Source organism: Mus caroli, chromosome 10 (assembly GCF_900094665.2).
Source record: "Mus caroli chromosome 10, CAROLI_EIJ_v1.1, whole genome shotgun sequence".
Lineage (NCBI taxonomy): Eukaryota > Metazoa > Chordata > Mammalia > Rodentia > Muridae > Mus > Mus caroli.
This window is the reverse complement of record NC_034579.1, coordinates 16,191,771-16,208,294: the sequence shown is the minus strand read 5'-3', so window position 1 is coordinate 16,208,294 and position 16,524 is coordinate 16,191,771. Positions and strand designations below refer to the sequence as shown.

Here is a 16,524-nt window from a genome sequence, read left to right as displayed (position 1 = left end):
AAAAAGAGAAAAAAGCTCCTTATATACCATTTTGTCTACTTCACATTTATATATAAAGTATACAAGTGTGCCACTGAGAGAGTGTTATATTGTCTATGCGAATATACTCACACCTATTTTCATCTATATTCACTTCAAAAGGTTTTGGGGAGAAAAATGAAGCAAAGTCTACAAAATTCAGGGTAACAGCTTTTAAGACTGTCCGTGTGGTTACTGGAAGCAAGGTCTACCTAACACCTCCAAATAAACATACCCAGACAGTCAGAGAGAATAGTTCAAGGTGGGACGTGGGGTTGAAACCAGTTTTCAGCATAGTCTGCACACAGGAGGCACCTGGGGAGTTTTAAACCCACCGCCACCACCTGGCTGCCACCTGCCTGATCCTCTTGACAACTGCCTGGGCACCATGGGGTTCTAGCATGTGACCTCAGCAATAGTGCCAATGACATGGCCTTCTGCCCAAGGAGTGAGCCTTAGTCAAGTTAGCTGTGGGCTAACTTAGAGCCTTGTACAGAAACAATCAGCTGGAATGCAGAAAGCAGGCGCCCCGCCCGGGCCTGTCTGTCCAGTCTGCCACACAGAAGTCTCAGGTCAGAAGCTTCCGAAAACCACCCATCCAGATTAAAATCTTGAGAAGCAGTCAAGCTTCCTGAAATAGGAACTCATCTGATTTATAAGTAAATAATTAGCTGGGCTATGGTGGCGCACGCCTTTAATCCCAGCACTTGGGAGGCAGAGGCAGGCGGATTTCTGAGTTCGAGGCCAACCTGGTCTACAGATTGAGTTCCAGGACAGCCAGGGCTTCATCTTGGAAAGAAAAATAAAAAAATTATGCATTTCAACGCTATCCCACGTGGCTTAGAGAAAGGGGGTTCTTGCTAGAATTTTACCTTGAAATTTGAACTTACCCTAGAGTCTAGCTTCTTTCTATATTTGATATGGTGTCAGTGACCCCATTTTACAACACAGTACAGGATGGGTCTGTTACCAGAAAGCCAACTTTAAAAAGGAGGTTTGGCTGGCAATTGTTAGAAAGCCACAGAATTTTAAGGTACCTCATACGGTAATGTTCTAAACTTAGACCCACGATTTTATTAACAATCTTGCAAAGTGCAGTTCACAGATGGCATCTACTCGCAAGTTCCCACTCTTTCTTTCGGGTTGCTGTGCCCACCTGTACTGTCTGGTTAGTTCTGCCAATCCTGGGCTTTTTCTCATGCAACTGGCTTTTCATATTAAGCTCGCACAAAGTTTCATTTTGGCCTTTCCATACGCATATTATACTGTCTTCATTCATCTCCAGTGCTTGATCCCCTACTCACCCACCCCCTTGTTGCTGGTTCCTCTTCCCTAAATGCCCCAGCTCAGCTTGCATGCTACTCCACAGGAATTCAATTACTCCCCACACCCTCTAGGTTTATTTGCATTTGCTCTTGGTCTCCTCCCCAATCAGTTTCTTGAAGTAGGATCTCCTGTAGCCAAGGCTGGCCTTGAACTTCTGATCCTCCTGCATCCATCTTCCAAGCACTAGGACTCCAGGGGTACATTTTCATCACACACTCTATGAAGTCTAAATCCAATATAGTACAGAAAATATACTGAGTCCTGCTTTGGGGGTGGGGGGTGGCAGTTTCGAGACAAGGTTTCTCTGTATAGCTCTGGCTGTCTTGGAACTCACTGTGTAGACCAGGTTGGCCTTGAACTCAAGAGACCCACCTGCCTGTGCCTCCCAAGTGCTGGGATTAAAGGTGTGTGCCACCATGCTTCACTGGGCCACAGTGAAGTTTCTTTATCCTTTCACCTACTGATGGACGTCTAGGCCAGTTCCGTTTCTTAGCTATTTTAAACACTGCAGCAATCAATATGGCTCTCATAACTAGCTCTGTGGGAGCATCCAAGAGGAGGATATTCTGAATGTAGCTGACTTTAGCTTATTTTTTTAAACTTAGTTATTTTCATGTTGTCAAAAACATACATATCTGCAAATTAACATTTAAAGTCATTATCATGGGGCGCAGCTCAGTTCAGAGCATTTGCCTAGCATGCAAAAGGTCCTCCTTACACTGATCCCTAGTAGCTCTACAGAAAAAGAGAAAAAGGGTTGGAGAGATGGCTCAGTGAATAAGATGTCTGTGAGTCAGTGTGGGACCCCAGTTAAATCTCCAGTATCCATCTAGAAAGCCAGTGTGAATGCAGCTATGAATGGGTGCATCTTTTATTCCAGAGCTGTGAGGTGGAGACAGAAGGACTGGGGCGAGGCTTACCTCCTTAATCAATGAGTTCCTGTCTCAGGAATAGGCATAGAGTGATACAGGTGTATAGACCTTATACACTCATATATATGCCTGAATTATACACGTTATACTCTCAAACATACACATAAACAAGAAATAATGAAAAAGTAAAACTTGAAATAACACCTAATAAAAAAATCTAATTTTTCAACCAATTCTCGAATTTAAATACATATTAAAGAGAATAATCCTTAACAGGAAAAAGCAGCGAAATGTCATTTAATTTACATTGCAAACAACTAAACATTATATGGAAAATTATAAATAGTAATTTATAATAGTAAGGCGGTAGGAGGCACATTGCTGGGGAGTAGAGCCTGAAACTGGAGAACAAGTCTCACTGTAACAAGCACGAAGACCTGGTCCCTGACAGAGATAAAGAGTTCAGCGACAGACTACAGGCACTGAGATCATTGTACAAACTGGAGATTAACACAAAGCATTCATCTTGATAACAAAGTGAGCCCCAAGAAATGGGATCACAAGACAAGATATACAACCAGTATTCCCAGCTTGCTTTCTTTTTATTTTTCTAGATCCAGCGTCTCACTAGCTGGCCTGGTACTTACTATGTAGACTCATGGAGACCATGAGGGGAGCCTGCCCTGCAGGCCAGCATTACCACGCCAGGCTATTTACAACATTCTAATACAAAAGCTCCTTGTCAGGTCTAGGGATGAGAGTACAGATGCCCTGGAGAGGAGAGAGAAGGGGACTGGCCCGGGTTCTCTGTGTGAAAGTGCGTCGGCTCGCAATCTCAGAGCACAGGCTGCACAGGAAGGAAGAAAGGCCTTGTGGATAAGAGAAAAGGAGAGGAAGCCAAGATGGGGTCAGATAGACTCCAGAGCTGGGAATATAGCTGGTGATCAAGAACTTGTCTGATATGGACCTGGCCCTGAGCTCAGTTCCCAGAATCACAGAACAGCAAGCCACCAAACAGAACCCTGGGTTCTGGGCTCAACATGACCTCATTTCAGAGACTGCATTAGCATCAAGCACAAAAATATCTCACTTTGAAGTGATTGCAGCTTACTCAAAAAACTTAGTGGAATGGCTAAAATGAAAACCATCAAATCAACAAAATATACAAGGGCCGAAAAGGATGCAGAACAATCTCACAGGACGCTCACAGAAAAAGGTGTACAGCCACCCTAGAAGTGGCAACGTCTTACACAATCACATTGGAGACAACAATGTAAGTATCTGCCTTAAATGAAAACCAGTGACATAAAAACCAACATATGAATATTTGCAACAGTTGTTTCTCCTACCCAAACCTAGGAGTGACTGGATATCCTTAAGTTGGGGAAGCACTAGGCTAAGGCAGGGAACTACCAATGCACATCACGGTGTGCTCAGATCTCAAATACATTAGGCTGGGGGGGGGCACCCCTGCAAAGGTTTCATGGTATGTTTCCACTTAAGATTCTGGAAAAAGTCAAAGCAAAGATGGAAAATAGATCAGTGGGTGGGAAATGAGCCAGAGGGAATTCTGGAAGACAGGACTCTAAGTCCTATTGACAGTGATGGTTATACATCTAGCTACGTTGACAGTCTACTGAAACAAGACATTTAAAAAAAAATTAAAAACTCCTCTACTAGCCGGGCATGCCTTTAATCCCAGCACTCGTGAGGCAGAGGCAGGCAGATTTCTGAGTTCGAGGCCAGCCTGGTCTACAAAGTGAATTCCAGGACTGCCAGGGCTATACAGAGAAACCCTGTCTTGAAAAAACAACAACAACAACAAAAAAACAAAACAAAACAATAAAACCACCTCCTCTACTTATTCAAGAATTTCCAATGTATTGATTTTTTTTTTCTGGCAACTTTTATGGAACGGTCTACTGGGCTATCTCATCTTTCCAATGCTCAATCTATTAATCACTATTATAAAGGATGTGCCCCCAACTCTTGGACCAATTGAAATTCCTCTGCTAGGAGAATCCAGTGGAAACCTCAATCCAAAGTAATGGCTTTAAAATATCATTCCAGTTTTGGAATGTTTGACCTTTTTGTCCCTCTTGGGCATCTCTCACTTCTCTGACTTGGCTGTCTGTCTCTCCCTCCTCCATTTTGAATGGTTGTCTGCAGTTTTTCTTTCTGATCTTTCCTGGAGTGGCCTTCAGACCTGACCTCGTGTCTGTTCCTGCAGGTTCACCCTTCCAGTTAACTATGTGGTATCACTACTGACAGGTCCCTCGTGTTGCACACTTTTCCACGTCTAAGACAACCCGCCTTTTCTCTTACTCAGTTGTACTCACTAATATGTTCCGGTCAAGCTTAAACTAATGAACCAATTAAAAGTGGATCGCCCTGTGTCTCCTTTTTACCTGTGATCCTCTGACATCTCAGAGTCCCAAACCGGCCTCCTTTTTATGCTCACTGACAGGCCAGTGCCTACCTAGCTCTATCCAGGGACCTCAGAGTTAAGTCTGGAGACCAAACTCTCTCTCCTTTCTTCCTCCATCTGGTCTACACAGCTGCTTTGAAAAGAAGCCCTCCTTCCAGGTTCCAGAGCAAACCGGCATCTCTCATACGAGGTTGCCCCTCAAGCACAGCTGTCCCAATGGGCAGGGTAGGGAGGAAAGGGACTTCCCTAGGAGAGGGTGTGTTTGTGCTAAAGGTGCAACAGAGCTCTTTAATTCTGATTAACAAAGCTTTATCAAGACAAGCCTTCCTGCTCGAACAATACTGTTGCAGCCTCTTGGCTTGACCTTTGGCCTCAACATATCCATCATCCCTAACTGATTTCCCTGGACACTCACTTTGAGCCTTTCACATTTGTCTGGTCAGGATGACGAAACTTTAGCTCCTCTCCTGTGTGTCTTTCCTCCCCCCTCTGACTACACATCACTCCCTGTTGTCTGACGGTTAAGTGCTAGCTGCAGCAGGTGCTCCGGGATGACCACAGCCAGAGTGATCCATCCTTCCTCCACTGAACCCTCACAACCCGCACACACTGGCCTGTGGATTTCCTTACTAAATGCAAAGATCATATTCATCAACCTTCCAAACCCCGTCACTTTAATAACCCATGGAAAGTACCCATTCTTGGTTGAATTAGTCTAAGCCTCCATGTCTTTAGTTCTTGTACTAACAAGACTTGAGTATGTTTTTTAAAGCTCTTCGAATAATTTGTTTTCAGGTATCATGACACAAGTGTGTGAATTCTTTAGAGACACACATACCTAAGCAATGACAACAGCTGACTTCTCTTTAACTTACCAGTGGTTCTCAGAAGAAACCACTGACTTAGCGAGATGTGAAGTTTGCCCCCTGAAGCAGCAGCAATTCTAGCTTCTAGGATCTGAATTTCAATAGGGAGGGGCTTACGTCACAGCATAAGCACAACCTGAGTGTCTACTTTCTATGCTTATTTGGGGACAACAGAGGCCCTTCTGGCTAAATGAGACCATAAAGATCACTTTTTACTCTGGAAATTTTCATACAAGATACATGACCACAGTAAGTAAGTCTAAGTCTGGGCTGGAGAGATGGCTCACTGGTTAAGAGCACTGACTGCTCTTCCAGAGGTCCCAAGTTCCAATTCCCAGCACCCACAAGGTGGCTCACAACCATCTGTAATGGGATCTGATGCCTTCTTCTGGTGTGTCTGAAGACAGCAACAGTGTACTCATATAAATAAAATAAATAAATGTTAAAAAAAAGGGGGGGGGAGTCTAAGTCTTTCCACCAAGAATCCTGATTTAAAAAAAAAAAAAACAACAAACTCCATTCTAGGTTGTAAGTAATAGCTTCCAATAGAATGGGAACAGATCTCACCAAAATATATGGGCATTAATTTATTCCTTTGCACATCAGAGTTTGGGCATCACAGATTAATCAAAAGCAGCATTACATTTTAGCTCTGTGGTATCTTTTTAAAGGAGGTTGGCAAATGGGATTTGTTCTGTGTAGTTCATTTCCATAGCTTGTGACCATACTAAGTGACACACAGAATTCCAGCTCCTAGTTTTGTGATGTGATAACCTAGGAATTTGCTCAAAATAATATTCTAATAAAAAGGACTTGACATCCTCTAGTGGTGAAGCACAAATCTGTTTCTAAGACAACTGCATTTTCTAGTTCTTGCTTCCCTTTGACTATGGACAAGGAAAATACCCCAGTAAACCAAGAACTGTTCTACCTCAAGAAAAATGACTTTTTAAAAATAATATAATTATAAAAATTATAATATTATCACAACCCTTGAGCAAAAGCTAAACATATCTGCAGAACTGTTTTCTGAATGTTGCATTGATATAGTAGCCTTTAAATACATACTATGCTGCCAAAGTTCACTCTATTTGAGTCCTATACATACACAAACATAGGCCTTTAATCTTGAACATATCACAGGTATTGTTTCTGTAATAACCCAAGATTTTAACCTCAAGTCTTGAAATATAGCCTTAGCACAAGGACATAATTTAAGAACCACTCAAGGTTGGATTCTACCTCAAAGTAATTATATACAAAAGGAATACAAAGGGAATGCTTCAGGAAAGAAGTTGCTGTTTGTGGCTGAGAAAGAGGACACACAGGGAATCTGGGACTTAGGAGGCTGAGGTGGCGAGCTCAGCAGGAGGACTCCAGGAATACATGGCAAGATCCCCATCTCAAGCAAAAAAGACAAAGGGAAAAAAAGTGGCATTTTGAGGTGGTAACTCTTACTTCTTGGTGGCAATAAAACACAGGCTTAGGTACCCCTCTCATTCAATAAATAAAATCCCATATAAACCTATGATTTAAAAATAATAAACTGAGGGCTGGAGAGATGGCATAGCATTTAAGAGCACTGACTGCTCTTCCAGAGGTCCTGAGTTCAAATCCCAGCAACCACATGGTGGCTCACAACCATCTGTAATGGAATCTGATGCCCTCTTCTGGTGTGTCTGAAGACAGCTACAGTGTACTCACATACATAAAATAAATAATTCTTTAAAAAAAAAAACAAAACTGAAGTTCTACATTCAGATAAAAGTCACAGGGTTTACACATGTAGAGCATAAGTTGTCAACATTCAACCTGTGTTCTCTCAAAATAGGGTCGCCTGGATTTTAAACAATGCATTTCCAGGTCAGGGAGACAGCTCCGCAGGTTAAGAAGCCTGCAGGTAAAGAGGCCTGCAGACCCGAGGCCAGTCACTAGGACCTACACAGTGTAAAGAGAACCGATTCCCACAGGTTGTTCTCCGGCTCCCCCACCACCACCACCACCACACACACAAATACACAAAATAAATGTAATTAAAATATGCTAAGAGCCAAGCATAATGGCTTACTCTACTGGGATTCCCAGTAGAGGTAGAAGGATTTTGAGTTTGAGGTGAAGTCTGGAATAAATCAGAGCTAAAGCCTAGTATGTACCTAAATATGGATACTGTCTCAAAAAACCAAACTAAACCAAAAATACACTTTACATTTCCTTTCTTTAGCATCCACCGGCACAGGTGTTGTTGAATACTAAAAGCAAAAATAGAAAACTGGGGGAAAATACATGACCAGAAATATATAATATACACACACCTATGTATTTATGTGTTGGTCATATATAAAACATGTTTATTTGAAATTTAAATCTCAAGGCAAAGATGTGGAGGAAATGTAATAGCCAATAAATTCTACTTTTAAAGATTTTATTTATTTATTTTTTATATATAGGAGTACATCATTGTCTCTTCACACACACCAGAAGAAAGCATCAGATCCCATTACAGGTGGTTGTGAGCCACCATGTGGTTGCTGGGAATTGAACTCAGGACCTCTGGAAGAACAGTCCGTGCTCTTAACCGCTGAGCCGTCTTTCCAGCCCCAAATTCTACTTTTAATGAAGAGCGTATTTCAGGCTGGTGGGATGAGTCAATGTTTAGGTAAAGGCACTTGCTGCCAAACCTAAGTTTCAGTCTCAGAATCCACTCTTAACAAGTTACCTTCTGATCTCCCACACGCAAGCTGTGGCACGCATACAACGCACCCCCCCACACTCCACACACACACAACAAAGTAAATAAATATAAAATTGAAGAAGACTTAAGAACACATGGTTGATTTTGCATCCAGTTAAGACTCATGAATCGTTCATTCCTTAACACGACCAGGCACGGGATATACTCCAGTTGCAAGTTCGTTTATGTCTGAACAAGTACCAATGAAGATCTACAAAGCATTCAAGGACAAACCAATGCCTATTAAATCACTAACTCCCTCCCCCCCCCCCCCCAAGCTGTTACTTATCAGTGTCTTATTCACAACTAAGAATGCCCTGGGCTGGGCAGCCGGTAGAGCTCCCAGCTCATTAAGCTCCCTAAACAATTACTCAGGCATCGCCTCTACACCCAGACCAAAATAACGATCACCGATCTTTCAAACGCAGAAGACAAAAATCAACCACCTTTCAGGATGTAGCGGGACATGGAAATAAATTCAGGACACTGTGTCAATCTTAACCTCAGGTGGAAATCATTAGAGTTTAGGTACATTCGCAGATACATATTGGAAAACACTAAGCTCTATGGGTCTTGCGTGTTAAAAATAAGCACGCCCTCTAAATGTTGTGGTGGGGGTGGGAGGTGGAGCGAGTTTTGCATTTAGAAAACAATCACTTCTGGTTGTGGGTGTACAGAAGCAGTAACAGCTTGCAACTGCGGGGTCTGCAACTTAACATTTCTTTAAAATAACAAGGCGCCTCCCGCCCCCACGCCAAGGGTAGGAAGGTACGAGAACGGCTTACTTGGCCAAGGATTAGAACAGGGGGTTAAGAGGGAGGGTATGATGCGCAATACAGTCCCCGACAACGAAGAACAAAATCACGAGGGGGTGTGGGGGGACTTGGCTTCATGGTAAGGCGAGATGGATACGAGTGCGAAGACCTTCCGAGGCTGTGAGCTATGTCCCTGCGTGTCCCCGGTGGCTGTGCTGGAGGCAGATTGTCAACAGCGAGCCCGGGAGGCAGAGCCAAGGCTCCAGCTCTGGCTTTAGAGCCACAGGAAGAGTCGGGCTCCGTGCTCTGAGTGAAGGCCGAATGCCGAGGTCCGGAGCGGGTCAGCCGCTCACCGGTGGCTCAGCCATCCGCCGGACGCCTCGGCTCGGGCCCCGCTCCCCTGGCCGCCCTGGGCGCCCCCGCCGCCCGGAGGCTCAGACTCTCACTCTTCCCGGGACCCCCGACAGCCCCCGGCGCGCCCCCGCCGCTCGGCCGCTCGGTGGCTCAGATTCTCACGGTTCCCCGACCTCCCCGGCGCGCCCCCGACCACCCCGCGCGCCCCCGACCTCCCTCCCGCGCGCCCAGGCCTGCTTCCACCTGTTGTGGCCCGCGGGCGCTCGGCGGTCGACAGTAGCGCGGACCCCGAGGGGTCGCTGGCCCCGGGGATCGCGACCCCCGCCCACTCCCGCGACCCCCGCCACCCCCCTCCCGTCCCGATCGCGCCGTCACCTGGGTCGCTCTGCGTAGCGCCGTCGCCGCCCCTGTGGCCGTCGCCGCCAGCTCCCTGCTCCGCCATGGTGCTCCGATGACGCGCGGGGAGAGCCGCTCCGCCCTCTCTCCCTCGGCTTCGCTCCCGCCGGGCCCCCGCCCCCGGGGCCCGCGGCCCAGACAGGTGAGCGGCGGCCTGCGCGGGCGTGGGGCGGGGACGGGCGAGCGCTGGCCCGACGCCGCCGGGGCTCGGCGCGCCCCCTGGCGGGCAGGTGCGGCGTCGCAGGCACCCCGACGGACGAGGTCGGAGCTAGTGTCCCAGGCGGCGGGTCCTAGCCACCGCCGCGCCCGAGCGAGCGAGCGAGCGAGCGAGCGTGACGAGCGGCCACCCGCAGCCCCGGTACGGCGGCGACGGCGTTCGAGCGCTCTGTTCCCCTTTGAACTCTGAAGCCGCCAGGTCAGTTTCGGCTCCGTGCGGACTGGAGTTCGTGGCGACAGTCGCCCAAGGAGCCGATGCCACGTGGAGAGCTGAAGTACACCGGCTGGCCTCCGCGCAGCAGATCCCAACTCCGCCTGTGTTTTGGGAAACCTTCGCCGGTGACCCTAGCTTTTCCGTGTCTGATGGTCCAGCACGCACGTTAGTGAATCCTGCAGGGACTGGCGTGGCGTTTCTTTTTCTTCCTTTCCGATTAGTAAACTGTCTTGTGACTATCTTGTTCAGAGGGACCAGAGGCGTGGGGTAGGCAATTTTAAAAAGAAACATTAGCGACTGAGAAACACATTTTCTGCCCGAGCGGGCAAAATAAACGATAAGCAACAAACTGCTGAGGGGGTGGCTAAGTAACCTACAGAAATGGAAACTGAAGAACAGAGCAGCCTGCTGATTCCGCCTGCTCACACAGAGAGGCACGTGCCCACCCTCGGTTAGCAGAACAGATCCAAAGGAGCTCTTTATCCTTTGAAACCCCACATAATGTACCGGAGACAGAAAAGTGTCAGAACACAATCCTTATTTACAAGAGCTGTCACTCTAAGCCCAGGATTGGAGTGTATCACTTCATTTACAGGCTTTCTGGTAAAACCACCAGGCCCACAGTGGAAGAGGCAAACACAGCTTTGAACCGTGAGATAGTCCTACATCATGTTCAAACCAAGCTTAACTACGCTTCTAGTCCCAGGTAAGCAGAGACCAGGTTGCTGGCCTCAGCACAAGCACCAGGAAAGATGTCTGACTTTGTGAAATCAGGAGAGTCCAGGACAGCTTTCCTTGAACGGCAGAATCTTATCTGAATGTAGTTGGTTCAACTATTTGTTCCAGGCTTCTGACTGGCGTTAAGTACACAAGTCAAGACAGTATTCATACTAGATGCTTCTGTTCTGTGGGTGTTATTTGTTTAGCTCTCTTATTGGGTTTTTACATCTACCGCTCTTTCGACCTTTATTCCACCCTTCCAACCCTAAGTAGTTCAGGAGAGAAAGGTGAGAGAGGAAAGAAAGGGGACCTAGACCTCCATAGGCCACTCCCTGTTGATTGGGGCAAGTCCAGTTGTAGTCCAGCAATAACAAAGCCAACAACAAACGGCTCCTGACTCCCTCATTTATACCCCTCCAGAGTGCCCAGAATTAAGCTATCTGCAGCTGGCAAAGATCACGCCCCTGCTAGTGCTGGAGGCTGATGATAATCACCTGCTATGAAGCAGCCTCTTATCCCACACCTGGGATTAAAAAAAGAAAATTCACATAACATAACTGGGATTTTTAAGAACCCAAAATTCTCAATACACCATCCCACCTTACTCCCTGAAGCAGGAGGGTCATCAGGAGTTCGAAGCCAGCCAAGGCCAAATAATGAGACCCTGTCTCAAAAAGATAAGTCATTGAGGAGTGTTTGGCGGTAGTAGACCCAGTGTGAGCTTGCCCTCCTGTTCTTTTTTTTTATTTGTGTTCCAGTTGTTCCAAGTTAAATGCAGCGAGGAGGACACCCATTTGCACCTAAGGCCTTGGTCAGGTTCCTTGTTCCAAACCTAGTTTGCAGTGTCTGCTACACAGGAGATGGTTAATTCAGGGAGGGAATGACATCTGTTAAATGTCAGATGCCACCATACTGTCCTTTAGGTTGTACTTTTTACTAGGAACACAGAAGCCATCTGCCTTGAGTTCACACAAAGTTTTCCTGATCCCCCACTTCCCTTCCCAGGGGAAGAGCTGAGCCTCTGGCACCCTGTTCCCATTCTGCCTCCTTTTCTCCCCATCCCCTGGATACCTCTCCAACCAGGGCCATTGGATAATGTACAGTTTTTCTTGCTCATCTATAGTAGCTTTCCAAGTCACAATATCAAGTTGCTACATGCTTTCCTATCAGTTGTCCCCTAAATGGCTTCTGCCTCCACCTAGATTGCTGGGATGATGGGGGATACCACCGCCCTCACTAGATATTCTGTGGAGTGGATCCTGCCTTATTCTCTATTGGTTCACTCCCAACTAACTAGAGTTTTACTCCTTCCCCAGACTCCTTTGTTGATATAGATCTCTCTTCTTCTTGTTTCCTCCGACATCATACTCTCCAGAGTTTAAGCCACATCTTTCCTATCTCTGCTTTGTCTCTTGGGATCCTCCACCTTGGTGACTCTCAAGTGTAGAATGTATATTCCTGACCTCAGTGCCAACCTTCTCCAATACATTCTTTGGTCGTGTGTGTGTGTGTGTGTGTGTGTGTGTGTGTGTGTGTGTGTGTTGGTTTGGTTTTTCGAGGCAGGGTTTCTCTGTGTAGCCCTGGTTGTCCTGGAACTCACTCTGTAGATCAGGCTGGCCTCAAACTGAGAAATCCGCCTGCCTCTGCCTCCCAAGTGTTGGGATTAAAGGCATGCGCCACCAGGCCCAACTGTGTGTGTGTTTATAGGTATGCATGTAAGGAAGTATGGAGATCAGAGGCCAACCTGAAGGTTGACCTGAAGGACAGTGTTGACCTTTGTTTTTGAGACAGGGCCTCTTATTTCGTCCAGAGCTTGCTTCTACAATTGCTGGCCAGCAAGCCCCCAGGGATCTGCCTGTCTCTACCTCTCCAGTGCTGGGATTACAGGCATGCACACCACCATGCCTGGCTTTTGGCTTTGTTTCTGTTGTTTTTCTGGAAGTTGAACTCAGGCACTTTACTGACTGAAACACTTCCTAGCCTGTTTTCAATATTCTTTGTACAATCCCATCATGATACTCTGCTCTGAATTCAACGTATCGAGAACATCCCGGCTGAGTTTTTACCTTTGAATCTTTCTCTTACCCACCCAGGCTCAGCATTTATCCCATCCTCTCCCTTGCCATCACTGCTCATAGTTCCCAAATCTTTACAAGTCACTCCTGATGCCCTCACTTCCTATTAGCCTGACTCATGCTGGACCCTCTTTCAGATCTGAGACAGGCTCAGAACTGCCCTGTTCAGTTCAATTCCTCTTACTCAGTGTCAGTAGATTATTAATCATTGAATGCACAGCCACTTTACATAGCTCTATCTGGCTCAAAACCTTTTTAATAGATTTCCTATTTCCATATGTGATGTTAACCTTACTCCCTCCCCACCCCTACTCCTTGAGAGGTCCTTGGATCTCTCCCCCTTCTAACTTGTGCCATGATCATTTGAATTTCTGCCCAATGGATTCTACACACTTCCCTCAAAATGTTTCAGATCTCCTTCTGACCTTTGATGCCTTAGTATTAAGATCCTGTAATATGCCTACCTGCCCTGGCTCAGTGGGCTCACACTCTCAATTTCACTAGTAGCGGCTGGGTTTAACACTTGCCCAACCTGTGAAATGTGGGAAGATTTATTGCAAACCCGGCTCTTCAATTTGATGCACAGTTTTGATGGCAGAGGCTTTTCTTTGTCTTCTCCTTGTGTCTCTGGAGAGTTTCCATAAAGCCCGGAACTAGGAGTCAGTTGTCCACAGGTTGAAATGCCCTTGTTGACATCAAGTGCACTATCTACTCTTGGTGGCATCATTTATTTCTCTTCTATAGTGCCACAGCGTCTCAGTCTTCAGAGCCATTTAACTGGGGTTCTGGTAAAGCCGTCCTCCCGCTCTTATAATAGAAGCACCACCATCCCCGCATAACTTTCTGTTCTATGCTATCCTCCCAGGCTCAACTCAGCCTTGGAAAACTTTTCTTGGTCCCCTTCCTACCCTCACCTGAGCGGTAAGAACTACACATAAACCACAGCATGTCCTCTCGGGTAGTCATTTACCGTGGTGCGTGTGTAGTGTGTGTGGAATTCAGTTTGCACACACGTAAAGGCCTGAGGACAACTGTGGAATCTTTTCTGTCCTTCCACCCTCACGTGTGAGTTCTGGAGATTGACAGATCATCCCAAGCTACCCACTGAGTCATCCCACCGGCCCACAGTCAGATGCTCCCGAGTGACATTACCCCGAGATAGGCAGCAACTGAGCCTTCACTAAGTACCTTGCTTGTGCTGTCCTCATTTAATTCTCAGAACAACCCTTTGAGGAAGGCACACCCTTTCCCCATTTCACAGAGGAGAGAACTGAGACAAAGAGGCTAATTTGCCAAAGGCCAAAGTTAGGTGAGAGCTTCCCTCTGTACTAATGAGTAGTTCCAGTCTCCATAGTTAACAGTGAGGTAGTGCGCTCTCTCTCTCTCTCTCTCTCTCTCTCTCTCTCTCTCACACCCTTATGAGAGGGACCATCTCCCACTGGACTCAGAATTGAGGTGTGATTTCATCCTGTTAAATCATTGATAGGGAATTTAAAAGATGTGTTTGGCACTTTTTAAAAAAGATTTATTTTATTTTATTTTTTTGGTTTTTTTTCGAGACAGGGTTTCTCTGTATAGCCCTAGCTGTCCTGGAACTCACTCTGTAGACCAGGCTGGCCCTAAACTCAGAAATTTGCCTGCCTCACCTCCCAAGTTCTGGGGTTAAGGTCATGTGCCACCACTGCCCAGCTAAAGATTTATTTTAAATTATGTATATGTATGCATGTCTCTGTGTGGGTGTGTGCATGATACCCATGGAGGCCGAAGGCAGATTCCCTCGGAGCTGGAGTTACTGGCAGCTATAAGCTGCTTGAAGTGGAGAACTGGGAAGCAAACTTGGATCCTCTGGAAAAGCAGGAAACATTCTTAACCACTGCACCATTTCTCCTATCCCAAGGTGCCTGGTCCTTAAGGTGGCAGGCCTTTTGTTGTTGTATACAGCGTTGCTGTATTGACCCTACAGTCTCACACCTGGCAATCAAGTGCTCTGGGATACAACTGAAGTATCTAGGCCACCTGCACAGGAATCTCGGTTGAGAAGGCCTGGCATGCCGATGCTAAAGACCTTCCTAGCAGGAACCTTTCATGAACATTAACCCACAATGGGATGAGAAACGGGGTGTTAAGGAAAGCCTAGTGGTGGTGACCTGGGAACATAGTGTGTGCTTTAAAGGCTCAGAGACAATGGGAAAACTGTCTGTTATAAAGGCTCAGAAGCAAGGAGATAGAAGCAGAGTGAGGAGGGTGGCAGAGAGACAGACAGACACTGGAGGTGGGAGAGACTGAAGGAAAATGATATGAAGAGTTGGTTGAAAGTGGATAGCTTTCTCCTATGTATATACAATATAAAAGAAGCACTGAAGGGGCTGGCGCGATGGCTCAGTGGGAAAAAACACTGACTGCTCTTCCGAAGGTCCTGAGTTCAAATCCCAGCAACCACATGGTGGCCCACCATCCACCTGTAATGAGACCTGACACCCTCTTCTGGTGCATCTGAAGACGGCTACCGTGTACTTATGAATAATAATAAATAAATCTTTGGACTAACCAGAGCGAACAGAGGTTCTAAATTCAATTCCCAACAACCACATGAAGGCTCAAACCATCTGAACAGCTACAGTGTTCTCATATACATTAAATATATTTTTTTTAAAAAGTACTTAAACCATTGGAATTAATGAGATGACCTGTGTCTTAACGCAGAGGGGACCAGCTTTCTTCAAACTTTCTTTTTTTTTTTTTGGTTTTTTGAGACCGGGTTTCTCTGTGTAGCCCTGGCTGTCCTGGCACTCACTTTGAGACCAGGCTGGCCTCGAACTCAGAAATCCGCCTGCCTCTGCCTCCCGAGTGCTGGGATTAAAGGCGTGCGCCACCACGCCCGGCTCTTCAAACTTTCTGCAAAGGATTCAGACTAGTGACCTGCCCTCAGAGGTGAGGTGTTTTAGAGACAATCAACCTGTTGCTGTCAAGTGAGAACATTTTCAAGAGACTATTTTATATACTCAGATGCAGTGTGATACACTGTCCTTTTAGTTTCACATAGAAAGAAAGGCCATTTCTATTTTATTGGAGACTTTTTTTATGGGTCAAATCATGACACTTAAATACCTCTCCCTTGTTTCCAGCCTATGGAATGCACATTCCTATGTGTATAGGAAATTAATTTTATTTATCCACCTAGGAGCTCCAGAACTCATCCTGCTTACATAGGAAGGTTCATAAAAATATAATTTTTGGCTCAAAAAATTTCCCCCAGATGTGAGAACCACTAAGGAGACAGAAAAGGCAGTGGTGTCCACTAGGATCCTCTGTCCACCACTTGAGATATGGTACGGTGTCTTACTTTTTCAAGGTAACTTAGGGTCATGGGGAAAATACATCGAGTCTAAAATATTCACCACTCTCTTGTGCCCTCCCCTGCTGTCCCCAGGGAACAGTCGATTCCAGCAGTCCGTTCATTGCCTGAACAGATGTCATAGAGGAAAAACAAAAACACAAAATCTAGCCAAGTTATTTGGTGCATCTACACAGAGTAAGAATTCTCAGGACTTTG

The 16,524-nt window shown here is 46.1% G+C and overlaps 1 protein-coding gene across 2 annotated transcripts in view; it reads right to left on the bottom strand.

Moving 5' to 3' along the window:
• The window catches only part of Map7 (microtubule associated protein 7), a 132,902-nt gene extending 123,045 nt beyond the window's left edge, over nt 1-9,857 (bottom strand). The window contains exon 1 of one of the 2 annotated variants that reach the window (XM_029482843.1): nt 9,726-9,857. In XM_029482843.1, the coding sequence (XP_029338703.1) occupies nt 9,726-9,792 (67 nt within the window). In that variant the 5' untranslated portion in view covers nt 9,793-9,857. The remainder of the gene's footprint in view (nt 1-9,725) is intronic. The other variant, XM_021173685.2, reaches the window with a different exon arrangement.
• Nucleotides 9,858-16,524: the final 6,667 nt, after the last annotated feature.